The 26488-nt window shown below is 44.7% G+C and overlaps 3 protein-coding genes across 3 annotated transcripts; 1 reads left to right on the top strand and 2 right to left on the bottom strand.

The window, feature by feature from the left end:
- LOC108598009 lies at nt 1-13263 on the bottom strand. Its single transcript, XM_033293679.1, has 17 exons — nt 12998-13263; nt 12863-12939; nt 12639-12801; nt 12473-12583; nt 9870-12402; nt 7963-8742; nt 7459-7901; nt 6412-7392; nt 4532-6178; nt 4302-4475; nt 3305-4242; nt 2493-3246; nt 2283-2424; nt 1861-2219; nt 905-1794; nt 399-845; nt 1-333 (listed from the first exon to the last, which is right to left on the bottom strand). The coding sequence occupies exons 1-17, from the start codon at nt 13148-13150 to the stop codon at nt 213-215; spliced, it is 10713 nt and encodes a 3570-aa protein (XP_033149570.1). The 5' UTR covers nt 13151-13263; the 3' UTR covers nt 1-212.
- A 1107-nt stretch (nt 13264-14370) lies between these two features.
- Nucleotides 14371-15825, top strand: LOC108599738 (ubiquitin carboxyl-terminal hydrolase isozyme L5). The gene is made up of 3 exons (XM_017986746.2): nt 14371-14543; nt 14649-15391; nt 15453-15825. The coding sequence occupies exons 1-3, from the start codon at nt 14465-14467 to the stop codon at nt 15606-15608; spliced, it is 978 nt and encodes a 325-aa protein (XP_017842235.2). The 5' UTR covers nt 14371-14464; the 3' UTR covers nt 15609-15825.
- Nucleotides 15826-16003: 178 nt separating this feature from the next.
- LOC108599735 (CG32043) lies at nt 16004-25941 on the bottom strand. The gene is made up of 7 exons (XM_017986743.2): nt 24928-25941; nt 19922-20091; nt 19787-19860; nt 17457-17857; nt 16993-17162; nt 16854-16933; nt 16004-16787 (listed from the first exon to the last, which is right to left on the bottom strand). The coding sequence occupies exons 1-7, from the start codon at nt 25813-25815 to the stop codon at nt 16645-16647; spliced, it is 1926 nt and encodes a 641-aa protein (XP_017842232.2). The 5' UTR covers nt 25816-25941; the 3' UTR covers nt 16004-16644.
- Between the last annotated feature and the right edge of the window lie 547 nt (nt 25942-26488).

The raw sequence follows: 26488 nt of genomic DNA, 5'->3' as shown, positions 1-26488 counted from the left end.
ATCATTTAGAAATATACAAAATTATTGTTTTGAACAAATCTATAAACTTAAAGAATACGAAACTAGAGTATAACGTGCATGATAAACAATATATTAACAGGCCACATTGTAGCCCGTTTACAGATATAGTATATGTATATATGTATAGTTTGATTTATTAACTGTTGTCATTGATATGCTTGCGTTGAGTATGTATCCTTCTATGCTCTTTCTCACTTGTAGACAATTTGTGGAAATTTGGGAGAGTTGCCGTAAAGTCCGTCGCACTCCCAGACTTGGATGTGAGAGTCGCGCGTCAGCACCACCAAATGCTGATGCGTAGAGTATGTGATGCTATAACAAAAATAAAAGCAGTCAGTTAAAGCTCTCTTCAAAAACAGGGAGGGGCAAGGACTTACCTGCGAATGGGTGCCGTGCCAGTGGTTAGTTCCCTAACAAAGCTTAAATTCCAACTGGACCAAAATCGCACAAAGCCACCTTCGACTGCGGTGGCTATAACATTGACACCCACTCCCTCCTTTATGTACGAATAGCATACAGCCTGGATGCGATCCTCATGTACTAAGTGATGTACATATCGGGCATTTACCGTATGCAAACGTAAAATGGACTTGCCATTGGGGTTAACGTTAACATTGACAAAGTCATCCAGGCTCTCTTCAGTCACCTCGAAGCATTCATCCGCTGTGCTGGGCGCACTGGTTTTGGTGGGAACAGATTGGGCCGGCTGCTGCGGCAAGGTATGCACGGTAACAATATCGCCTAGAGTGGGACTGATAGCCACAAAGGTAACCGGTGACTGATGTATCTCCGCAGGACGCGCAATGGTACGTACATAACTCCAGCTGCAAACAGAAGTATCAATTACTGGGAGAGAACAGAAATCGTACAAATTTTAGCATACTCATTAAGATCCCAAATAACAGCAATGCCATCCCGTCCAGCTGTGACACCAATCTTAAACTCCACAGACAAGGCGATGCAGGTAATCTCATCAGTGTGTCGCACCAGCCAGGCTGGTCCTACCCAACTAACATCAGCGCCATCTGTCAAATTACTCTGTAACGAGCCACTGGCTGATCCAGTGGATGTGATGGACTGCGTCATAGATTCTTCAGAAAGCTCGACTCCCGTAGCGCTGCTGCTGCTGCTCTTCGTAGTCATCTTGCGAAAAGCCGAGTTGTATGACAAACGCAGGCCGCGCACATAGCTCTGCCGGCTTTTGCTGGCAGCTCGCTGTTGGGTTTCTGCGCTGCCGGCACACTTATAGATGCTAATCCTGCCCGATTTGTGGCCAAACCAGAGTTGATTGCAGTTTATGTCGCAGCCGCAGGCGGTAATCTGATCAAAGCTGCCATTATGCAGCAGATTTTTTGGTTTAGCCTGCGCCTTGTTTAGCGGCTGAATGCGCACAATATGATCATCGTAGCCCCAGGATATAACATTATATGTGTCTGGTTCGGCGCCCTGCATGATGCCAGCACGTGCCGGCAATGCATATACAACATTCGTATTGCTAAATCGCACCAGCTGCTCCGTTCCGGGGATCTTATGTATATTGCCCAGCGTTGGCGGCTTCAGCTGCGGCGAGCCCACATAGACGCCCCAACGCAGACCCTTCACGTCTGCAACAATGGGTATGGCGTTAACCAAGGAGTAGTCCATCGATTTGCTTGCCGCATGTGGCGCCTTGAACAGTTGGCGCGGCATTTGCCCATACGTCTTCACCATAGTCTTGACGGCCTCGCGCTCTATAGGATCGCTTATCTCTGAGTCAAGGAACATTGCATATGTCTGAAAAGCAAGAAACAATCACAATAAATATGAAAATCAAATTGTTGTAAAGTAGATAAAGCGCACCGCTGGATGAAATACATTGACGGCCTCCACGGCGCTGTCGCCCGTCTGTTTGTAGCCAAAGATTAGATCTATCCAATTGTGCAGCTCATTGCGCACCAGCTCCGACTCCAACGCCTGCCTATGGATAAGCACAAAAAGTCTTGCGTCTCTTTGACTCCATGCCGGCAGTGCTACATCCTCCACACGTTCGCCGTTCTGTCGACAGCCAAAGTTGAATCGCACAAAATTCTCAAACATTTCGGGCAGGCAGAAGAACTCCGGTATGAGCTCCTTAACATCCGTCGGACTATCACGACTGGCCAGACAATATGTGGTGTTCAAGGCATGAAATGTGCGATCCGGCAGATCAAAGTTGTTGTCTGTACAAAATGCACAGTTTAGTTTTTTCTTTTATCAAGCAACGTCAAGAATTTTGAGCTTACCTTGATAGCGAAGAAAATAACTGGTAAAGGGCGGCACACGCACCAGAAAGTGAAGTACGGTGCCGGAGTTTGAGTAGTGTGAGCTGTAGTGGTAAGGCTTTAATATCAACGAGCCCATGTTTGTGTTCGTGCTGTCAATGTACTGCAAGAGAAATGAGAATAAAAGTATTTAGCATATAATTTAAGCAGAGGATTCGCTCTTGCGCTCACCGCATAATTGTTAATGTAGTGCTGTTCGTTCTCCTCCAGCTGCACGGCAATGGGTTTGGCAAGTCGTCGAAAGTTCTGCGGCAGACGCAGATCCAGACACTCGGAGTTGTAGTTGGCGAGCACCCAGGGAAACACGGGGTACTGCATGAGATCGTTGTAGGTGCGTCCGGCGACTTGGTTGAGTGTCATCAGATATTCCCAGTTGGTGAGCAGGCCCTCGCGCCATTGCTGAGTTATGGCCAGCACTTTGGTATTGTCGGCGGCAGCAACAATTTTATCACAGAATACTTCGCGCATGATCTTCCAGTCTTCGGCATGCTGCAGTGAGAAAAATAACGACTTGTTGGTGTCCAACATAATTTCAAAGGCCTTCTCCTGATGCTGATACCGCTTAAGCCAGATCTCCGTTATGTTTGATATATCACAGTTGACATTAAAGTATTTACAACGATATGTGGCCAAAAAGTACAGCTTCTGGTCCGTAATGATAATCTCGCCATCGATTTCACCATCCACGGGCAGAAACTTTGCCGCAAAATTATACAAAATTTGCGAGTTGAGGGATATGTTTAACTGCTGATCATAGCTGGCTATCAAATAGTCCAGCGGACGCACATATGCCTCCAGCTCATCGCGTTCACCCTGCCCAGGACAATAGTCGGGCATGAAAAAGCGTCGATCAATGTCCAAGTGACAGCGACGCAAGCGCGTGTGCACACGCGATGGTCCCTCCGTGTCGTCCAGCTCCCAAGAGCTACAATAATGTTATACTTAGTAAACGTAAGGATAAACTTCTAGTATGGGGCACTCACCATTCGGCGCGATCAGCGCAATACCAGGGAGCACCTTCATGAGTCATGCGACGTATTATCTCCAACCACTTGGTGTAGGTATAGGTGTCATCATAGTCCTTCATGTGACACATTAACAACTTGCGCTCGGCATTCTGCAGCTCGGCCACTCGCCTGGTGGTCACCATGGATGTGTCAATGCAATGCTGCACCAACGGCTCAAACTTGTAGAGCGTTTTCTCTAGCAGCTGCTTCTGCTTGGTTGCCAGGGTGCTGCGGTTGACCTCGAGCCGATCAAGCTCGTGCTCCAAATTCCAATTCGAGTCGTTCTCATCGATGCCCAGAGCATGACAAAGCGGCAACAGATTCTCTATAGGCGGACGCAAATCCTCCATGAGGCTAAGCCAGAGCAGCGCCTTGATCATCTTGCCGTCGCATATCAATGGCGATTGGAACTCGTTCTGGCAGTTCCGCCACAGCGCGTCCACAATGTAAGCGCGCAAATCCCGTGGACGTGACGGCTGCAAGCCCCAGGCAATAAAATTATTACACCGCTGATTGTGCGCAATGCTGTAGGACACCAAGAGCTCAAAAAGCGCCAACTCCTGGCTGCTTGCCACGTAGCTCCCACTGCTGCTGTTACCGCTGCTATTGTCACTGTTGCCGTACGCCTGAGTCTCCTCTGCTGTGAAAAACTGCGTGCACCGATCAATCAACAGCTCCAGACGAGTCTTGCACTCTGCCTGACTCAACGCACAGTCGGGCAGACTATTACGCAGCCGATAGCTGTTGCTGCCACAGCTGTCAGTGTTGGCATTGCCATTGCTCTGGCAAGGCTCAAAAAACACATTGAGCCACTCCAATTGCAGCTGGGCTTGGACGGTGCGAAAGCTACGCTCGATTGCAGAGGATTGCTTATTCTGATAGAAGGCCAACATGTTAAGGATGTCCCACACCAGCTGTTGAGATAAATTTAGAGAGAGAGTCTTATTTTTCAACTCATATCCATTGTACTTACATTGATTTGTCCCACAGATTTCAGCGCACGCTCACCAATGCTACTCAGCAGTTCCACAATCGACTGATCCATATGGGGCTGCTGGCCCAAACGCAATGAGTAGAGATGGTGCAGTGCCTTGACGGCGCACTGCAGTAATCCGGCCTCTATGAGAGCCAGTTGTTCATCGGGATTCTGTCAGAGATTGCATTGAGCATTAGCTACCAATACTTTGATTTTAGAGGACTCACTTGCAAGTAGAGACGGTTGAGTGCCTGGTAAACACGCTGATGGTCGCTATTGGTGCTCCAGTTACCGCTGCCGTTGCCCAATGCCATGGAGATGGCGAGCAACGCTTGCAGTCCAAAGCGTTGGCGAATAGCCAAAGTGACGTCCGGCTGCAGCATGTCGGCAAGGCTGAGCCCATGCAGATCGCTCACCCAGGCCAGACAGGCTTCAAACATGGCTTCATCGCTGGCATGAATCGTCAACTGATTGGCCAAATGCAGCGGATAGAGCTGCTTGCAGGCGTTGGACATCTCCGCGCCAGCCAAGCGCTTGCTCAGTACCGCCAGCAACTGAAGTATGGCGGTGCGAACGGCGCAGCTGCGCTGATTGGCCAACACAAGCAGAAACTCTAGCTTAACATAATGACGTAGCACCTCATCCACAGCAGAGTCAGGCAGCAGGCAAAGAAAGTCCTTGAGCAGCAGCAGCAGACGCTGCTGCAAGGTCACAATGCCTAGTTGCTCATAAAAGTCCGTTTGGCGTGCGCCAGGCAGCGGTGGAGATTGGCCCATGCCTGAAATGGGCGATCCTATGCGGCTGGGCGTGCTCTGCCAACAACGACTGGGATGCGAGTGCAGACGTCGGCGCGCCAGTTTGAGCGGACTGCGCTTTGGCGTATGCGCAGGTGTGCTACTGCTGCTGCTGGGATGGCGTCGCTTGAATTTAATTCGCCAGCGAGTTGCTTCCACAGGACTTAGTAGACGCAAGGCCGCTTTGTTCAACTGACTGCAGTCGGCCAGCTGCTCCAGTTGCTCTTCCAGCTCATGCAGCGCGCGCTTATAGCTGGAGCTAGTGGCATGTAGCCGACGTAGACGTTTGATACGCTCTGCACGCTCCGCATCCATTGGTGGTTGCTGCTGGACAGCCGGCGATTGGCGCCGAAAGGACGTGGTCACCCGACTTAGATTGGTGGCCACTAATGAACGCTCCTTCACAGGCAGTTGTGGCGTCAAAAGAAAATAAAAATTGCCACGATTGTGGGTGACATAGCACTCACTGGGCTTTTGCAGCAACAGCAGCAACTTCATCATTTCATCCAGCAATGAAGGCGAAGGCGGCGAGCCCGCGAACACTGCCAGCAACTGCACGAAGCACTCGGCAGCAAAGGGTGATATATACACTGGATTGGGCGACTCAATCACATACACCTTGCACAGATTGAGCAGGACGCGCAGTAGACCACACTGCTGTAGTTGCTCCATATTGAAGTCACGTTGCGGATGCTTGTCCCGGCAGAGCGCCAGCAGGCAACGCAGCAGCAGATCCAGCACATCCGAATGCTTGGCGCCTGATCGTTGCCAGTCGGAGTAGCGCTGCAGCACGGCGAGCAGCAGTCGTGGATATACCAAACAGGCGCTTGTATTGTCATTCACCTGCAGCAGCGTGTCGCCCTTGCGGCTTATCAGCGGCTGGGAACACGCATTGTTCACAATGCTACGAAACAGTTGTGTGTCCTTGGCGCAACGTTCCGACTTGATGACATAGCCAATAAGCGCAGCGTAGTCCTGACGCTGAAACTCGGTATACAGTTGAGCATCTGCATGCGCTACCTGCAGCAAAAGATCCAGAGCCAAAGCCTGCGAGTTGCCGGAACCATTTAGCTCCACTATCTGTAAGTATTTACAATAATTATATAGTAAATAATTTCTTATTGTGCCGTCATACGATCGTTGTTTTAAAGCTACGCTTTTTTAAGCGTCACTTTTTTGCCAGTCACAATATTCGCCGAAAATACCAAAGCTGGTCACACTTCGAAATCATAGGGCGCTGAATTTAAATTTGCACATTTGTTTTGACAACAAGCGATTGTCTGACGGCAACTTTAAACCATTTGGCAACTCACCCTGGCAAATAGATACAGCAAACTGGACAGTCCACCACTGAGGAGCACAGCCGACTGCAATGTTTGTGGCTGCTGCTGCAGCAGCTCACCATAGAGTATGTGCCCCTGGGGTCGTCCATAGCAAGAAGTCATGTCCAACTCCTGGCTGGCATCGTAGCACATAACCATCTCCGGCTGTTGCGCACTGTAGACAAGCATCCGTGCCTGGCGCAGTTGCTTCATGCACTCCGCTTGGCTGCCAAAGTTGCAGCTCTGCAGCTTGGCCAACTGCAGATAACCATAGTTGGGCTTCCAGTTGGCCACCTGGCATTGGGTAAACTCTGTAAAGTCCGGACCCATGGCAGTAAGATTTAGCAAAAGTCTCGGCTCCAGCAGGCAAGGCTTAAATAGCACCAAATTCGACAAGCCATAGCGAGGCGCACTGCCGTCCAGAGTGCTGTGTGAGGAGCTGCTCTGACTGGGTGCGCTTTCGCCCACTGCAAGCAGTTGGAAGCTATGTGAGCGCGAGGCTAGACGAGAGTTGTTAAACGGCAGTTGCACCGACTGCTGCAATCGCAGTCCATCCAGGTAGATGTGTATATGCAGCGCAGATGGCTCATGTTGCAGCGCAAACACCAGATGCGTCCATTTGTTGCGTGGCAATTGGCAGCGCTGCAATTGCACGCAGCCGCCCTCGTAGTAACCGCCGGCTGCATCTGCAGGGCTCTGGCCATGTCCATTGAGCAAATGCATCTGGCCAAAACTATTCAGCAGCGCCATTTTGGTCTGCTTGAGTGCCTGACGAAAGCTTCCAGCATTTGTATTGTTTATGCTAGCATGTTGCGCATTCAGCTCCGTGTTATGCAGTTGCTCCAATTGTTCATCAACGCGCGTCGGCAACTGCTCGCTGGGCTTAACCATTTCAAAGATTAGCTGCAGATTGTTGCTTATGTAAATGCTCAACATGGCGGCGCTGCTACCCAGCGAAACAAGATGAGTTTTCTGCAAACAAAAATAAATCAATTATATATGATTGCTGTATATCAATCTCCTTCACTGCTCTCTCACCGTCAGATCCTCGCCAGAGTATCGGGTCTCATCATCATTTAACTGCGTAGAACTGCGTTGCATTTGCTGTGTCTTCATTTCCAGCCATAAAGAGAGGGTTAGACCCTCTGCTTGCCAGAGCCGTGTTTGCGTTATGGGTACAATGCAAGCGGCACGGGTAAAGAGCGTCGTGGCCTGGCAGTGTTGATGCTGGAGGCGCACACGCTCAATTTGCTCACTGATAAAAGGATCTGCTGTGATGACTATTTTGCCATCGTTAATTATAGGGAACTCTAGCTCCATGCTGGGCTGCGCTTTGCGCAGATTGCTCAGGCAGATGTGATGCATGTGACGCATTAAGAGATCCACCGACGGCTGCTTACTGGCCAATATGCCAAAGTAGGCGCTCAGCACATCTGGAGTATTCAGATGACTGATAAGCTCCAGTATGGATTGCTGCAGCTCTGCAGAGAATGAAAAATATTGAAGACATAATGCTGCAGTGCATCTAAACTTGGTACTTACCTCGCAGCTTTGGTTCATTGCTGCTCAGCACGGGCGCAAAGCCTTGCAGCAGGCACAGCGGTCCCCCAAGATAGTCGCGTATGACAAACAAACGATTTGCCAATTGCGTAAGACTCTCTGTCCACCCAGCGGGTTGGTGCAGGCACAGCAGCGACAGCTCGACCAGCAGCTGTACCACCAGTTGACTCAAGCCCTCGTGCATAATGTGGCTACGGTAGCGTGAAGAGGGCTGAAACGGCGTCCAGGATTCATTGGCCGCAGCAGTTGGCAGCTCGCAATCGGATTCGCTTAGCTCGGCTATTTCGGCATCCGCCTCGTAGCCCTCGTCGGCGGTTAGATAGTAGTCCAGCTCGTGCTCGCTTAGCTCCAGCTCACTATCGGCGACACAGCTGAGCGAGGCGCGCGTGGAAAAGTAATCAGCATCTCCTAGAGCCGCCTCGCTGGAATTGGGCCTGCGACGTGGTGTTGGTGGTGTGGCCAAGGCGTTCTTTGCCGGCAACTTGCTACCGCGTGGCAGCTCCATGCCGCCGCTACCGCCGCTGTTAATGGAGCGCGCACGTGGACGACTTTGCTGCGACGAGTTATCGCCTGCTGACGGACTGACCACGCCCGCTGGCTCATTGTGGTTGGTGGAGAGCTCGGCAATCTTCAAAAGCGTTTGCAGCGTTTGTATGACAGCATTATCCCGTGCATGCTGCTCACCATGCTCCGTCCAGTTCTCGTTGGCGTTACTCAACAAAATGGCCCTCAGCTTGCGCAGATGCTTTTGCATCTTTTCCACTGTGCAAAGAAGTACAGAATGCGGCATGTGAGTTACGGAGAGATAAAGACAGAGCAATAAATGAATAGATAGATAGATAGACAGACAGAGAGAGTTATCTGTGCAGTTAATAACTGATAAGAATGAAGCTGAGTGTTTGTTTGCTTAAGCTTAACAAACAGCAGGAGACGAGCGCCAAAGCAAAAGTGTCGCTTTCAAATGACAAACTATCTAGTTGACTTCGCACTGATACAGTAAGCACTCGTTTTAATGAACTATGCCGACACCTTAGTGGAATATTTAATCTAATATTGTATGCAAAATTCTAATAACAAAAATATATTTGCGTTAATGCTTCACATATGTTAAAATAAATTCTATTAATGAATATCACAAAGGTATATTAAAAGTATATCGCATGCTTAAAAGCATTAAAGGCTCGGATAGTTTTTGTCTGAAATTATAACTCACGTGACCATCTATTTTGAGCATTCACTGTACACAAACACAAACACGAACTAACTAACACCAACAGTCTGTAGACAACGAAACGAAATTCAATCTCAAGCATGGGTATTTAGTTAGTGCTCAGCAACTCTCAGCACTCTCGGCTTAGCAGACGCTTCTAACCATGTTCGACTGACTGACTTACTGGCGAGCTTATAATTAACTCTTGGGCAACCGCAACGCACCGTTATTAACACACACGCACACAGTCTACACTAATGTTCTCTGTTCGTCTCTAGCTAGACCGGGTGCTGCACTTTTAGAGCTTCTTCTGCTTATTCGTTTGCCGACAATGCCGTTCGCATTGAAAAAAAAGCATTAGCCGCGGAATGTGTCATAGAAATAACCAGAAAGCAGACTCAAAGCTACAACAGTTGCACCTACTCATTATACTCTAAAGATGCCATGCATTCATAAAAAAAATATATATGTATATAAGCCACAAGGCTTGCAGTAGCTGCAACTGCAAGTAATAACTATTTTTAATTTATATTTCCAATTTAAACAAAGCATTGTACTTTTGTGCTAGTTATTAAAGTTGAAAGATCGAAAGATCGAAAGATCTCAAACATAAAGTAGCACCCATTCATGTAAGTCTGGATATATATTAAGCACATCACTCATTTTTCAGTTCACTCACCTTCTTCGTTCTGAAAGCCCTTGATGCAGATGGCCATGGTCGCCTCAAAAAGTTTCAATAAGAATTTCTTGCATTCACCATTTGGCTCATAGAGACATATCAAATCAGCAGGAACGTCTGGCTTGGCACGATTGTGACCGCTGTTGTTGTTGCTACTAGTGGTGTCGTTAGAGTTGCTGGTATTGCCAAAGAGCGATCCGACCATGTTGAAGATTTTGCCAATGAAGCCGTTGTCCGCCACCTCATGCTCCACAGCGGGCACTGTGAGATTGGCAAGCGTCGGCGTCGCCGGTTCTTGAATGCCGCGTATATCAAAGAGCACGATGCTCTCGTCAGGCTGAATGGACTGCAAGTGTTGCAGAAATGAAGGCAAATGCGTTTGATCGGCGTAGCTGTCGATAACAGTGGCGTAGTCTAGCGAAGAGTCGACGTAGTCCGAGCTGGCTGCCGTTGTCTGCGAGACTGAGAGCGCGCTGTCAACAAGCGCTTCCAATGAACTTGAGTGATTAATGTGGTTGGCATAAATGGGCGGCGTAGCTGTTGAGGCGGCAACGACGGCAGCGGCGGGGGAGGAGGTTGGTGTTGGTGTTGTGGTTGTGCTTGTTTGGCTTGCGGATTTGGGTAGCATGAGGAAGCAACTCAATGCATTATAGTTTAGTTTGAGTATGTCTATGATTGTTTTGTGTGACTGCGTTGCAGGAAGCTCCTCTTCCTGCTCTACTGCTAGCTCCACAGGTATAGAATATATCTTGGCAAATTCATTGTAGAACAGCTGACTGGTTTTGAGCAGCTCATAGTTGAGAGTCCATTGCAGTGCTGCTATATAGAGTATATCCACAGGCTGATGACCGTGCAGCATGTCCAAGCTTACGCACTCATCTAGCCAGAATTTTGGGTTGCAGCAACGTTGCAGCAGCGCTTGAAACAATTGTGCAGCATGTTGACTGCTATTTAGTTGCAGCTGTATGAGGCGTCTACTTAGGCTGACCTGTTCCTGGCTATTGTCACCCAAAAAGGCAATATTGTCGATGCCCACTTTGATGAGATCACAGACTCCACGCTGCAGCTCAGGTATGGCCAGCAGGTCTTGCATGTGATTAATATTCTCCTCAATGTAGAAAGCTTTGATGAGGCGAATATCACTTAGGTACATAACAAATATGCTAAGGCATTCATGCAAGATGCGATAGCGTTCCAGCTGCGGAGCCAGCAGCAGTCTTGGTCTGTCACAGGCGTTGCTTTCAGTCTTCAACTCCTCCATTTGCTTGTAGTTGCGAAATATGGGCAGCACTAGCTCGGCCAGCAGTCCTGCGGCAAGTTCATAGCTCAGCAGGTAGCCAATGTGCTTGAGATGCTTGAGAAACAGTAACATGGACGAACTTTCGAGTAGCAGATTGACATACACTTGCTTATAGCTGGCAAGCAGCTGCAGCTGAAACTGCGCCGACTTGAGCTTCTCCGCACAACTGTCGCACTGTTGATGTTGTGGCTGTTGTTGCTGATAAACGGCCTGCAACATGTTGTAGTGTAGAAATTTATAAGCCAACTTTTGGTAGCTGGGCGTAAGCAGTGTGGCCATCTTTAAGCAATTGTCGTAGTTCTCAGCCGTGTAGTGGCAGCAACAGCTGCCTTGACGCAACAAGGCGCGCACGCCCAACTCCTGCAGCTCCACGCTAAGCAGCGGCAACAGCGCATAAAGTCTGCCATGAAAATAACAACTTAGACTGCCGCGTTGCTGGCAATGTAGCTGGCGTGAATTCCGTTGGTGGCGCGTCTTGTGCTCACCTTGCTGTTGCTGTTGTCGCGCTAAATGTTGTATGAGACGTAAAAGCAGCTTATAGTTGCTCACAAACAACAAGCCGTCGCTTTGGCTAGCTGCCAACAATTCAAAGCAGCTATCAAAGCGTTGTGCCTCCAGTTGTTGCAGGAGTAACTGTGCTGCGCCTGGCTCTGACAGCAAGTTCAGCAGAGTGCCATAGATGATGTACAGCAAGCCCTGGCTAAGCAGACTACTCTCGCTATTTGCTGCCAGTGCATAGAGCAGCTGACTGAAATCCCAGGCATCGCTTTCGGGCAACTCATTGAGCTTAAAGCTATTCAGACAGTGCACAATCAACTGCAGCAACTCAAATTTAATCAGTTCATCATTAGTTCCAGTTGCGGGTAACACATTGCTGTTGCTGCATAAATGTCCTAGCGCAAAATTATGCACACTTACGCTTAGCTGCGGTTCCTCTGCGGCCTCCAGACAACGGGTTAGCAGCTGTATGAGAATTAATGCCAGTTCATCGCTTGATTTGCAGGAACTTTTGAATGCCTCAAAACTGTGCAGCACTTCTTGCTTGTATATGTTGTCAACATGTTGATTTTGTTGCAATCGCTTGGTTTTGCTTTTTGGCGTCTTGAGCTGCAAACTGTTGATAAACTGTTGCACGCTTGTCAATGCTTGCAACTTGACATTTGTTGCGCTCCACTCGCAGTTGGGAAACAAATTGATGCAAAGCTGGCAAAGGCTTTTCTGCGAAGCTATGTGCTATAAAAAATTGATAAGAGAGTTATTGTTTTATTTATAGGCTTATTGTTGTTGCTCATTTTACACCGACCTTGACCTGCACACGTAGCAGAAACTCCAGCAAATGTTGTCCAAGTCCATTGGTTAGAAATGTACGCAGTGCCAAAATTTTATTGCAATCGCTGGGTGTGCTCAGTATTAACTGCAAGTGTTTGATTGTATTAGCTTTACATTTAATTATAATTATTTTTGCTAACCTGTGCTAAATTGTGTTGCTTACGCAGCCGCTTAATGCACTTATCCTGCTGCTCCGGCGCCGAATCCAACTCTGACTCCTTGCAGCGCTTGGCTTTGCTGATAATCTGATACACTTGCGCCAACAGATATGAACACAGCTCCTCGGGCAGCTGATTAAAGTCACTGTGAAGCAAACAAAAAGAAAACTTTAGACTTTAGCTAAATCATTAGCAGTCAAGCTCACCTATTGAACTGAGCATTGCTGAGAGTTTGCGGATCGAGGAACTGACAGTTGTAGAGTAAAAGCCAAAGCCAATGTTCCTGTAAAGTAAGAGACTGATAAAGTCAAAGAGAAAGAGCGCTAGTGTCCAACTCAAACCTTGACACTCGCTGATTGGGTATCGTCTGTCTCAGAGTCCGTGGCTTGCAGATAAAGGCTCCAAAGTCTCTTGAGCGTGTGCAGCAGCAGCTGCTCCTCCTCTTTCTTCTGCTGCGCCTGCTTTTTGCTGTTGTTCATGGCGGTTGTCTTCATCTGCCTCTGCGTCGGCCACTGCTTCTGCTTCTGTTGTCAGCTGCCGCATGAGGCAACGTTGTGACCGCAGTGCGCACTGCAACTAAACTGAGCCCGAAGTCACCGTGCACCAGCTGTAACAATCGTAAGTAGAAAATACATATGTATATTTGCATTGTCAAAGAGAAAGAGCGAGAGAGAGAGATTGCTTTTGGGGCGATGCGTGATTATTGACTTGAGGCCGGTAAAACTGCTGATTATTTTGAAGTCGGATTCACATACGCATTGGAAACTTTTGCAGGAAAACTATGCTCTGGCTATTTATAGACAAGGCAGCCGAATGCAACTAATTTACAGCAGCAAACTGTTGTCAAGCCAATCCGTAGCGGGGGAACTGCATTGGAGGAGGCTAGTAAACAGCTGGCAATGATGCGTATCCGTAACGGCCACTGCACGCAGCCTAAGAGCGAAATACAGATAAGGCAGCGCAGCATGCGAGCAGTCAGCCACAGCATTTAGCAAATATACAGTTAATTAAGCAACATTATTAGGGTACCGTTTATCTTGAGTAACAGCAAAGATTATATGCTCTATAATCTTTGGTAATAATTAACAACACCAGCAGTAATATTTATTGCAAAAGTTCTTATTTCATTTGTTGATTTTTATAACTGCGTAAATAGATGCAGCAGCTAATATAATACAACACACACATTCACGCACACATATGATTGTTCTTATATACGTATTCGCTCATATGTGCATACATATATAAAACCACAAACACCTACCGTGAAGCTTAAAAACAATACACGGGCTGCCAAAACTGCTGCCGTCACTCTGCCTAGAACAGCAAGCATTAGAACGCCATTTTGTTTGTAATTCTATCACAATTCCGTGGAAAAACAATTAATTTGATGATTTTTTTATTTAATACACTTCAGAGCACTTTTAGCGTATATACGCGTTTGTTATAAACAAATAGCTTTCGGTGTGAACAACAACTGTTAAATAACAGCAAGCAATAACAGCTTGTTGCTCTATCACAGGGCTGGACCGCAAACTTAAAAGGCGCAAATGTTTTTAACAGCGATATACATTTCAAACCACTAAAATATTGCAAGTTGGCAGCACTGAGTAAATGAACAAGTATCGATAGTAGAGCACTTTCTCAAAGACCGATATTATCGATAGCTGCACTGCTCTCATGTTATTTTCTGCTGCTTGCGCTGTTATTTAACACGACTTTAACATTATACATATTTTTTGTTGTGTCATTATACATATTTGGCAATTTTGCAAATTAATCAAGTAAATAATAGCACACTTCACATAATGAGCGACGGAGGAGTGGGCAATTGGTGTCTGATTGAAAGCGACCCAGGCGTATTCACAGAGCTGATACGTGAGTTTGGTAAGTTGGAAATGGGCGCGCGCCAACTGGGACGCCACAGTTGATGCCGGCTAAAGCTTCATGCTTATTGTCAACATAACATTTGTTGTCAATTGGATTTCACAGGCTGCGAGGGTGCACAAGTTGAAGAAATCTGGAGCCTGGACAGTGAATCGTTCAAGGATCTGGAACCAATACACGGTTTGATATTTTTGTTCAAATGGGTGCAAGAGGACGAGCCTGCGGGCAAGGTGGTGCTAGACAGAGATCACATCTTCTTTGCCAAGCAAGTTATTAATAATGCTTGCGCCACCCAAGCCATCCTAAGTTTGCTGTTGAATCTTAATCACGAGGACATCAAACTTGGTGAGACGCTGGTTAATTTCAAGGAGTTTTGCCAGGGCTTTGACCCCTACAACAAGGGTTTAACGCTAAGCAATGCCTCCCAGATAAGAACCGTGCACAATTCGTTTGCGCGACAAACATTCTTCGAGCTAGACATGAAGAATCAACCAAAAGACGAGGATGTCTATCACTTTGTGGGCTACATGCCCATTGCCGGACGCCTCTATGAGCTGGATGGCTTGCGAGAGGGCCCAATAGATTTAGGCGAAATCAAGACGCAACAAAACTGGATTGATGTGGTGCGTCCTATCATTGAGAAGCGCATGCAGCGCTATAGTGATGGCGAGATACACTTTAATCTGATGGCTTTGATCTCGGACAGGCAGCGCATTTATGAGCAGCAGATTGAAAAGCTGCTGAACCCTGCTGCCAATGCCATGGACACGGCGGATGATCGTCAGGCTGAAATTAATAGCTTGCGCACATACATACAGTACGAGATCGAGAAGAAGAAACGTTACAAGGTATGTAGACACTTACACATATTAATTATAGTATAATTAAATATTCGTATAATCCACGCAGATTGAGAACATTCGACGCAAGCACAACTACTTGCCTTTCATCGTAGAACTTTTAAAGATGCTCGGCGAAACTGGACAGCTGATGCCTATTTATGAGAAGGCCAAACAGCGGGCGCTCGATCGCGAACAGAAGTTAACCAAGAAGGAGGCCAATTAGCTGAAGCATATAATATCTGTCAATAGCATTACTGTTAGATGGCTAGACGTATTAAATGTGTAACTCATTAAATAATTTGGTCAACTGCCTTGTACTTTACTTTTACTACGTATGTTTTTCATAATCGATATGTCTATAATTCACTGCAAGTATATAGTAACATTATTTGAACTGAACTGAAATAAAAGAGCGACGAACACGTTTCCGCAAAGTCGAAGTCTTTGATGTTGGCTTTTCATATAATATATTTTTTGTTTATATATATGTATATATATAGTATGTGTGAGTGAGTGTATATATATATCCATTGTATATATTGAATTTACAATTGCTATGCCTTACTATTTGATTTTTGCATGTTATATATATATATATATGTATGTATATATAATTTTTCTTCGTTACTATATTATTATTATTTGTTGTATATAAGTATTGTATATAGGAATAGTTGATTTGTTAATCTCTTGCGTTCTGTTTCTTTGACTGTGAGTGTGTCTATGATTTGATTTTCTCTTACCTTTATGTTAGATATAGTATATTAGGGAACTTTCTCGGGAGGTCTTTGATTTAGTTTTGCTTTTGAATTTTGGTGTTGCTCTTAAAATCTATCTTAGCTCCAGTTTTAAATATATAGCTGTTATAAAAGACAAAAAAAAAAAACAAAAAAGTATGCATACATTTTTGGGAAACCGAAGCAAGTAACTACAAGTATTAATTTTTTAGCTGGCCAAAGTTTTCACTTAATCTTTGGGATTTCTGAGTATTTTTTCTTAGATGTACATTGTCTGCATTTTGAATTACATTCGCTTTACTGTCATATTTGTAACTTAGACTAACTTTTCACTAATGTTTCTCATCATGTTAGAATTTAGCACTTGGTTTTCATTGAATTATCTTATAATTTTGTTTTTAAATTTTGCATTTAAATTTTTTCTTTTTTTTTTTGTTATTTTTTCGTTTCGAAGACACAACAGTTACTGGTCCAGTTCCAGGAAGTATATATGTATGTAATATGTATATATATTTGTGCGTTTTACCGTTGAACATAACTGTATTGATCATTGCAAACTTCACTTAGCTGGGGCGTAGCTGTTACTGCGGCAAACGCGTGATGTGAACGTGGCGATGACTGGGGCGAATCAAATGCTGTTAGATCTACACTGGCACTACTTGCTGCTGAAATAAAAGAAATACAATTGTTTAGATTAAACATGTTCAATTGTGTAATATTAAAAGACTTACCGACTGCATGCAGACGACTGTACAGATTTTTGCGTTTCTTCTTTAGTATAATATCCAAATTGTAACTCTCCAAGCCCAGCCTAAGAACAAATAGTTTTAATTATTGCTGTATTGTTGGAATGATATACTCTCGACTCACTTTTCGGTACGCGCATTGCTTAGCAGCTCCTTGAAGGCGACGTAGATCTTGTTTAGCGTCAGATTGGATAGCCCCTGGCCCAGATATCGTACAAATTTAAGTTGCTCACATTTGGATAAAGCGCTCTCGTGGAAGTCCAAAAAGGGTCGATGATCGGATATCTGATATTCCTGATGTACAAAAAACAATTAAAGAAAAGAATAGGATTAGCATTAATAATGTTCAAGCCAAAGAGCCGGCAAGAGTCTTGTTCTAGGCAGCTACAGATGATATCTAATTCGTGCTTTTCTTTTGATTTTGAGTATATGAATAATGCCAATATGTGTGCTGTATATATAGCCAATTGCAATTTAGGTTTTGGTCCAGAACAAAGCTCTGCTGCGGACGCTGCGCCTGCGCCACCATTGGGTGTTGGCTTTGTAGAAAGCCACTGGTCGCCCCGATACTCTGTTTCTTTTGCTCACATTGCAAAACTTGATGAAGTTCTCGATGAGTATGCACTTTTCATAATTGCTCAGACATTGCTGGCTACTACTCTGTATACCGAACTGTTTCAATAACTCCTGTTTCTTTGGCGGCAAGCGGCTGATGTGCGTGCACACACCATCCTCGATGCGATGTGTCTCATGCACGTTGAAGTTCTCGTAGATGACCAGCTGCTCCAGGGCCCGCGGTGGTGGACCCAACACTGCCGGCGGTGGCAGTGGCGGCGGCTGCGCTGGCGCTGCGGCATAGCGGCTGTCTAATGGCTGCGAAGCTGCCACATAGTTGTTGCTGCTGTTACTGTTGCTGTTGCTATTGCTGTTGGTGCTGCTGCTGGAAAACTCGAGTGTGCCATCATTGGCGGCTGCCATGTTCTTGAGATCTACAAGAGAGAGTTACAGACAGATAGATAGAGAGTGAGCAAGTGAGCCTTTGGGCTAGCACAAATGCAGAAACTCTTGAAGGCAAAAGGCACATTTTATGTTTGCTTTTATATGTGTATACCATATATGTATATATAATTAGGATTGGTTTTCACATACGTACAATATTATCATTTGTTCTTGGCTCACTAAATATAGCATATTGATTTATGTATATTTACTGTTACAATTAATAGTTAAGCATTAAGCTTCATTTTCTATAAAAACTTGTTTCTTTATAATATATATATCTGTGTATATAATATAATATATTTGTTTGAATATATGTATGTGTGTGTGTGTGTGTAATTGTAATAATCTCTTTTCAAGGAATAACATTGCATAGTTTTGCACGTCCAACAATTTTTGTGTGTAGTTTAACATAATGTGTATGCATAATAAAAAAAATTTGGCAAAAAGCTTGTTAAAAATTAGACTACAACGAAATATACGCTATAAAACAAGACGAAGCACAACAGAGATGACAGAAACATAAACGAATACAAAATATATTATTAAAAGAGTATATTGAGCTGGAAGTAGTTTAAAAGTAAGCTAATAATAATAGTTTAGGTTTCATTTGTTCTTGTTGTTGTTGTTACTAGGGGGACTTGGGAGATTGTCAACAGGTGGCGCCACTTTTTTCATCATGTTTGACGCCACGCCGATGCCAATCTCACATGGCCGACGGCGGAGCAGGTGGATGCGGCGGCGTTGGTGCTGTAACCGGCGCTACCTGCTGACCATATCCATATCCGAAGCCATAGCCATAGGCATAGGGATGGGTATGTGGGTGTGGATGTGGAGATGCAGGATGCGAATATGGATGCCCATGTGGAGGATAATGATGCGGGTGCGGATGCGGATGCGGCTGTGCGTGTTGTGCAACATGATGCGAGTGTGCCGCATGTTGCTGCTGGGCATGAGCGTGTTGCTGATGTGGCGGCGGTAGTTGATGCGCCGTCAGAGGCGTGCCACGTGTAGGCGTGGCTGGATGATGGTGATGATGATGCTGCTGCTGCTGCTGTTGTTGCTGTTGCAGGTGCTGCGCTTGCAACATGTGTGCATGTTGTCCATGAGGTGTTGCTACTGTTGCTGGTGGTGCTGCTGGTGGTGTTGCAGCTGCAACAGTTGGTGCTGCTGCTGGCGTAGTTGGTGTGCCTGGTCTGGTCAAGGGCGTTTCAGTGCGTGTGCTTGGCTGCGTGTGTAAATGTGTGCTGCTGTTGCCTGTTGCGTGTGTGCTGCTGTTGGGTGTTGTTGCTGCTGCTGCTGCTGCTGGAGAAGAAGGCGCCGAATCGATTTGCTCTTGTGTCTGTTTCAACGGTGTGCATGTTGTGTTGTTGTTGTTGTTGTTGTTGGTTTTGTTATTGTGATTACTGTTGTTGGTATTTTCGCCTAGTGATTTTTATTCAAAGCGTATGCGTGGAAAAAGAAGAAGAACGAAATCAAATTGAAGAATCAAAATTAAAATAGTTTGTTTAAAAAGGATTTTAGAATATTTTCTCTTTACTTAGTTTTCAAAAGCAGCCAATTTCATTTTATATGTTTCTTTAAATTGTTTTCTTTTTAGTTTTAATTTTTTCGAGAGCGAACAGAAAGTGCATTTAATATATGTATGTATATATAGAGATGCAGGCGCATATAGAAGAACTTAGAATCGAAAATAAATATAAAAATAGCTGAGAAAACCATAAAGAATTCAAAATAAGCAACTTTTTGTAGACACTGGGCTGGTTGTCGTGTATATATATTTATAAATTTTTAGCACATTTTGCGCCTCTGGCTTTACGTATGAGTATATTTTATTAAAATTTTAATCAAATTGTACATGGTTGCTGCATTTGCACTATTTCTTGTTGAATACCTAAGCTCTTATACTAAACACTCACCAGCAGTTGTGTTGGCCAGGAAGCGCTTGGTTTTGTCAAGTATATAAGGCAGATTGTAGCCATCCTTGGTGTAGCTGCAAAAGTTTTACAAATAGTTACAAATTTGAACGCATAGTTAAATTAAGCTGCACTTACATTTCGGTGCGTTTGGTGCAAAATAGATTCTTAAAATTGCTATAAATGCAAAAGAGCGTAAATGTTGGCAATCCCTGGCCCAAATAGCGTGCAAATTTTATTTGTTCGGGCTTATTGAGACCACACTGATTGAGAGATAGCCACGGTCGATGATCCTTGATGTCATATTCCTTGAAAATTGTAAATTTTAAGAATATACGATTATTGGAAAGAAGTTTAATGCCGCTGAAAAGTATGCTATATAAATTATAATTATCAGAGAGCAACGCATTTCCACTTAAAACTATACACATAAGGGAATAAGAAAGCAATATAAACATCTAATTAAATTTAAATTTATGCTTGCAAAGGGCAAAGTACACCCACTCCCCGAACTGTGCTCAGTCCAAAGTTAATAGTCATCCCCGAAAATTGTAGGGCGGCTGTCAAAATTCATTTCCTGCATTTATATAATACTTGCATACATTATATTATATACTACATATGTAAATAAACACACCCACAAATTATATATGTATGTCCACACACACACACACATACACATACAGATGCGAATGAAAACTTTGCCCACTACTAATCAAAACTTATAATTCGTGTACAACGAAAAGTTTAAAACGAAAATTTACAAAAAGCTAATAAAACTCTGTTCATTGAGTTCTACAGCTATACCTTTATCACACCGCCTTGCTTACTCATCTTTCTCTCTGTCTCTCCTGTTGTGAGGCATATTCATCTTGCCATATTTGCTAGACAAAAGTTGAAAGGACGTAGTGCGCCTAAATGTATGCCTCACACACACACTTATACAGTGTATATTTTATAGTGTTATAAAATAAAGCAAAAAGTAGCAGGCAAAACCAAATAGAGAAAGCAAACAACAATTTTCAATGAAGCCATTTTCAACAATGCAGCCGAATAGGGAGTGGGGAGTTGGAGGCAGGCAAGGGCAACAGCAGTCTAAAAGGGTTGTCGCAATTGCCCAAGTGTATGTGTGTGTGTTTAAAATAGGCGCAGTAGCATTGACGACAGACGTCGCTGCGGAAATGAGAGAGAATGAGAGAAAGAAACAGAGAGCTCGCGCCCACATCGTGCTTGGCGTTCGGTGTATGCTCGTACGCTGTCGTTGTGAAACTTATCAACATCCTCATAATCAGCGTACCCCCTTTCATCTGCTCTTTCCCCTTCGCACTTAAGCATTCCGCAGCGTCAGGCTTCTAAGCACACATGGCAACGCTGTCGAAAATTTCACATAAACATTCACATGTATGCATGTGTATGTGTTTGCACATTTTTGGTTTTGATTATGTTAAAAATCAATAGAGCAAAAAGGAGTGACGACGACGACGACAACAACCACAAAAACAATTACAAGCATACGTGCAGCTGTAAGTGTGTGTGTGTGTGTGTGTGTGAGAAGGAGAAGAACCAACTGTCAATTGTCAGCTTCAAATTTGAACATCAAAGTTAACTTCAATATGCAGCGGTTGTGCAATAATTATAGACTGCTCTCCAACTCACACCCGTTTACAGAGCTTACTTTTTTTACACCTGTTAAGTGCAGGCACTGAAGACTCATTAACAGCAGCCTAACAGCAGGCGCTAGCAGAATGTGTGAGTGGGAGAGTGGGAGAGAGGCTGCCAAGCAAAGTGTTGTCTGTTGTCAGTTTGATTGCGTTTTTTTTTCTCTCTGTCCATGCCTATGTCTGTATGTATGCGTGTGTGGGTGTGTGTTTACATTCCCATAGCCGCTTAACTGTTTCACCAAAGAGGGGGAGAGAAAAAAAATTGTGTGTAGTGAAGAATGAAATGACAGCAATGGCTGTGTGTTGCGGCATTTTTTTGTTTGCTTTCTACTTTTTGTTGTTATTGTTTGTTTTTTTTTGCGTTTTGCAACTTATTGGCAGTCAGCAAGCAGACTTTGTGTTTTTGTTTGTGTTTGTGCGTGACGTATCCTGCGGTTGTTGTCTGTGGTGACTGTGTGTGTGTGAGTGTGTTGTCTGTCTGTCTGTCTATGTGTGTGTGTGCCTGTGCGTGTACTTGTTGTTGTTTATTGAGACAAGTGTGAATTGTTTTCCTTTGCTGTTGCTGTTTCGGTTCTGTGTGTTTCTGTTTTGACTGCCATGTCCTGTGTGCGTGCAGCCAACAACAACAACAGCAACAACAATGTGCACAACAACAGTTTGTTCGTGTTCGTCTGGCAATGATTTTTTTGATTTCTTTTTAGGGTTGCGTGTGTGTGTGCCCCAGTCAGAGTTAGTGTGGTGTTGTTGTTGCGTGTGTGTGTGTGTGTGTTTTGGGGAGTTTACAATTTTCACACTTTCACTCTTGACGTTTAACAGGTTTTTAACAACATTTTGAGGTCCTGTGAGTGAGTGTGTGTGTGTGTGTTTATATAAAAAAAGGGTTGACTTAATTAGCAATCGCTTCACATTTGACGCGACTCTTTTATGACAATTCTGACAACATGCGACCCTTTAACGTATACCTAAAGCTCATATACGCTGAAATTTAATATTGTACTAATTATAAATGTAGATTAACATTTTATGTTTATAGTTGTTGTTGCCGCAGTAAGCAACAAATTGGCAAAATATATATTTAATGCATTCATGCTTTATATATAGTTTACATTTTTGGCAACAATCTGCATTATGGCCGTATAAATGTATATACATATATATATGTATGTATGTATGATGTATATTTGAACGCACCCCACCCAAAAGCCCCAAACACCGTTATATACGAGAACGCTGCGGACGCATAAAAGCTAAATATTTTATAGTCCGTATGTATAGTTAGACGTCATATAAGTTTTGGCAAGTACAGTTACACTATATAAGTATGCATGTATATGTGCATACGTATATAGCACATATACATACATATATACTTAGATTTGGCTGTAGACAAAAGTTCCATACATCAATGTCGTAATGCATGTATGTACTTAGCATCTATCGCGTCCATGCTGTGCAAGCTGCGAGATAACCATTTGGTAGCATAGACGCCGAACACATGTCCGTCACCTGCCACCTCAAACACTCGCCACATCCTAGGACCAATTGCACCAACCACTTGATACCGGCACACCACCCACTCGGCAGCACAGTTAAGCAGTCCTTTACACACACACAGACACGGACACGGACACACACATATATAATTGTGTTGGTGCATGTGTATTGGGGGCTGCTGCTGCTGCTGCTGCTGCTGCATGCGCATTTAGTAGCCTTCAACGTTGCCGCGAGGGACGCTTCACACACACACACACACACACACACAGTCACCTACACACGAAAGGACATACGAAGGCAGCCTCAGCCTCAGCCTTAATGGACAGTCCAACAAACGCCCCAAAGTAACTTGATGATTGTATGCTTGTATTTATGCAAGAGCGAGAGCGTGTGAGAGAGTGAGAGCGACAGAGAGCAAGCAAGTAGGATGATGGTGGGGTGGGGGCGCTCATATACAATTACTCAATAGCGCCAGCCTCCAGCCCAAGCTCTGAGCTTTTTGGGGGTTGCCAGTGTGCCACTCACCCACACACCCGCAGACAAATATACTGTTGTCACTACACTTACACACACACACACAAATACACAATTTTGTAGTTGTTGCCTTGAAGTAAAGTTTTGCAAAGCGAAAGGAATGCGCGCAAGCAATAGGAATGCGAGCAAGAGAGCGAGAGATATGTAGAAAGCGAGCATGAGCGAGTACTAAGTTTTGAGCTGAAGGTGAGGCGAGGGAGAGGGAGAGGGAGAGGGAGAGAGGAAGGTAGGGGCGCAAAGCTTTTTGCCCATCTTAGAACTAAATTGTTGTAATAGCGGCGGCGGTCGAAAAGGGCCCAAGCAAGCAGCCATGTTGAAATAAGGTTAGGCTCTATATACACACACACACACATACATACATACATACATATGTATGTCTGCAAGTTGTTCCTGTATTATGCCATCAATGCCATTTTCGTTTCTTTGTATGTGTGTGTGTGTAGTGTGGGTGTGGGTGTGAGTGCGCCCGAATCTAGTTGGGTGCTCATTTGGAACTGTGTGTGTGCGTTCCGATAAAGCTGAGCGTAATGAGCATGTGTCAGTGCAGTAGATGGGGGAGTTGGAATGTGAGAGACATGGTCTGAGTATTTTGGGTGTTGGGAGAGGGTTGCCAGCCATAGTGTTGAAAAGGCGCCAAATGTGTGCTAGTGTGTGTGTGTGTGTGTGTGTGTGTGTGTGTGTGTTTAGGTGTTTAGTTAAAAGTACACTGAGAGCGCAGTATTTTCAATTAGAGTGGCTGCTAATTGAAAAGAATAAATATGTTAAACATTTCGAATACAAATTATTTAGTAGTAATTCCTAAAATATAACTAGAGTATTTAATATGAATTCAGCACCACAGATTTCTTGCAGTGCACACTGTTTGTATGTCTAACTACACACATGATTACAGCTGTATTTTGTATGCTTGAATTTGTGGTCGGTGTGGATTGTCGTATGGCGGTGCTCTGCCCTCGCTCGGCCAGCGCTGGCGTCGCTGTCGTTGTTATTACAATTTATAATGACATTTGTTGGATGTGTGTATGTATTTATGTATGTGTGTGAATGTGGGTGCGATATATGAGTTGGTGAACAGGCGAGTGGGATAGTAGAGGTCGGTAGGTGGTTTTGGGGTTTTGAGAGAGCGAATTTGGAACGCCTGGTATATAATAGAGTGAGAAATGAGCTTGTGTAAAAGGATATGAACGAAATATTCTCGTTATGAATATCTATGTGGCTGTAATATAAAACATACACAAGCTTAGCTAGTTGTATGCAAAAATCAAATACTGCTGCATATTGTGTTAAATCTTTGATGGCGAACATGCTTAAAAATTGATTGAAATTTTAAACAAAACGTAATTTGCATTCTCCTGGGTTTGGTAAAGGGAAGTATAATAATCCTTATAACATTGATATATTTTGTTTTATATTTCAATTTAATAATATTGTAGTATTGATAAGTTTGCAACTCACCTCGCAGAAGCGTATAAAATTATCAACAACAATGGATTTGTCATTGAGTGTCATTTGTCCTGTAAAGCGTACGCCGAGCTGCTTGAGTGTGTCCTTCTTCTTGGAGGGCAGCTTGTTCATGTGCTGGAAGATGCCCTCCTCCACCTTGTGCGACGGATGCACATCAAAGTTCTCCTTGATGATGAAGCTGCCGAGCAGCTTGGGCGCCGCCGCTTGCGAGGAGCAACCACCACTGCTGCTGCCGCCCAGAAGTCCACCGAATTCGGCAGCGCTGCCACAAGCAGCGCCCTCCGAGGAAGTGTTCGAATTGGAGGCATTCAGATGGGAGTTGGGAAACGCGAGCAGCTCCAGTGAAGTTGACTCGTTTGAGTTGGAGCCGTGAGAGCCATTGGAAGCGCTCGTCAAATGCTGCAGCTCGAACATGGTCTGCTTGGAGTCATGATCAAACACAGCGTCCAAGGCGGATGAGCTGGCGTCCAGGCTGTTGGAAGAGCGCGATACGGAAGAGAGCAGAGCGGCAACTTTACGCGCTGCCGAACGAGACTTTTGTGCGCTACTTGTTGAGTCCAAGTCCAGCAGGCCGCCACCAACGCCACTGCCGCTTGCACTGTTCAATGGCGATGCTGGCAGCGGTAGCGGTGGCGTGGCCGCGCATCTGCCCGTTGAGAGTTTGCTGCACTTTTCAGATGGAACTGTAGTGCAGTCGGTGTCGCTGCTGCTGACTGCGCTGCTTGGGCCGCTGCCGCTGCTGCTGTTTGGCGTAAAGTCGGTAGAATGTCTTAGATATTTGATAAACTCAAAGGAACCGTCAAAATGCTGTGCATGGGCGTTGGCGGGGGCGTGTCCATTGGGCGTTGCGACTGCCGTTGGCCAACGATTGCTATGCATAGATGCTGCTGCTGCTCCTGCTGCTGCTGACGTCACTCCGCATGGCGGCGTCGCGGCACGCTGCTGCTCAAATCCATAATCTACGCCATTTGTATGTGAATACTGTAGTTGTTGTTTGTTGTTGATGATGTTTCATTTCCAATACGCTGGCTGTGTTGTTGTTGTTGCTGCCTGCTTTATACTTCTTTTATATTTTTGGGTTGCAAACACTTGAAATTCCTCAAAATTGTTGCATTTCAGTTCGCCATTGCTCAAATAGGTGGAGAACTCGGAAGCATCATTCAGTGAATTAAGAAAGAAAGAGCTAAAGTTGCTCGATATGCAGGACATGATTTACAATTTTATTTCTTGATAATACTGGTTTATATTAATAACGTCTAATAATTATTGTTTTTATTTTCTATGTTAAAGCTGCTTTTAGTTGTTGTTATTCGATTGATGGCACATTTGAATGTTAACAATTTACATTACTTGTTGTTGTTTCTTTTTATTTGCTTATTTTTACTCTTTCTTTAATTTTTACACTCACGCACACACATTCAGCTGCATGTTGGCTGCTGTTTCGAAATATTTGTTCACTTTTTTAGTTTTAGTTTTCCATTTTCAGAATTTTGTTTTCCCCCACACACACGCACACACATGCAACACTCATAAACAACAGCAACAACAATCA

This window comes from Drosophila busckii, chromosome 3L (genome assembly GCF_011750605.1).
Source record: "Drosophila busckii strain San Diego stock center, stock number 13000-0081.31 chromosome 3L, ASM1175060v1, whole genome shotgun sequence".
NCBI lineage: Eukaryota > Metazoa > Arthropoda > Insecta > Diptera > Drosophilidae > Drosophila > Drosophila busckii.
This window is presented reverse-complemented; position numbering and strand designations above follow the sequence as displayed.

Coding starts and splice junctions, on each gene's coding strand:
- LOC108599738 (XM_017986746.2), top strand. CDS start 14,465: ATGAGCGACGGAGGAGTGGGCAATTGGTGTCTGATTGAAAGCGACCCA. Junction 14,544..14,648: donor AGAGCTGATACGTGAGTTTG/GTAAGTTGGAAA, acceptor TGGATTTCACAG/GCTGCGAGGGTGCACAAGTT. Junction 15,392..15,452: donor AGAAGAAGAAACGTTACAAG/GTATGTAGACAC, acceptor TAATCCACGCAG/ATTGAGAACATTCGACGCAA.
- LOC108599735 (XM_017986743.2), bottom strand. CDS start 25,815: ATGCATAGCAATCGTTGGCCAACGGCAGTCGCAACGCCCAATGGACAC. Junction 17,163..17,456: donor ACTTCATCAAGTTTTGCAAT/GTGAGCAAAAGA, acceptor TTTGTACATCAG/GAATATCAGATATCCGATCA. Junction 16,788..16,853: donor CAGTCGTCTGCATGCAGTCG/GTAAGTCTTTTA, acceptor CTTTTATTTCAG/CAGCAAGTAGTGCCAGTGTA.
- LOC108598009 (XM_033293679.1), bottom strand. CDS start 13,150: ATGAAGACAACCGCCATGAACAACAGCAAAAAGCAGGCGCAGCAGAAG. Junction 12,802..12,862: donor AGCAATGCTCAGTTCAATAG/GTGAGCTTGACT, acceptor TTTGCTTCACAG/TGACTTTAATCAGCTGCCCG. Junction 7,393..7,458: donor ACTCTGGCGAGGATCTGACG/GTGAGAGAGCAG, acceptor TTTTGTTTGCAG/AAAACTCATCTTGTTTCGCT.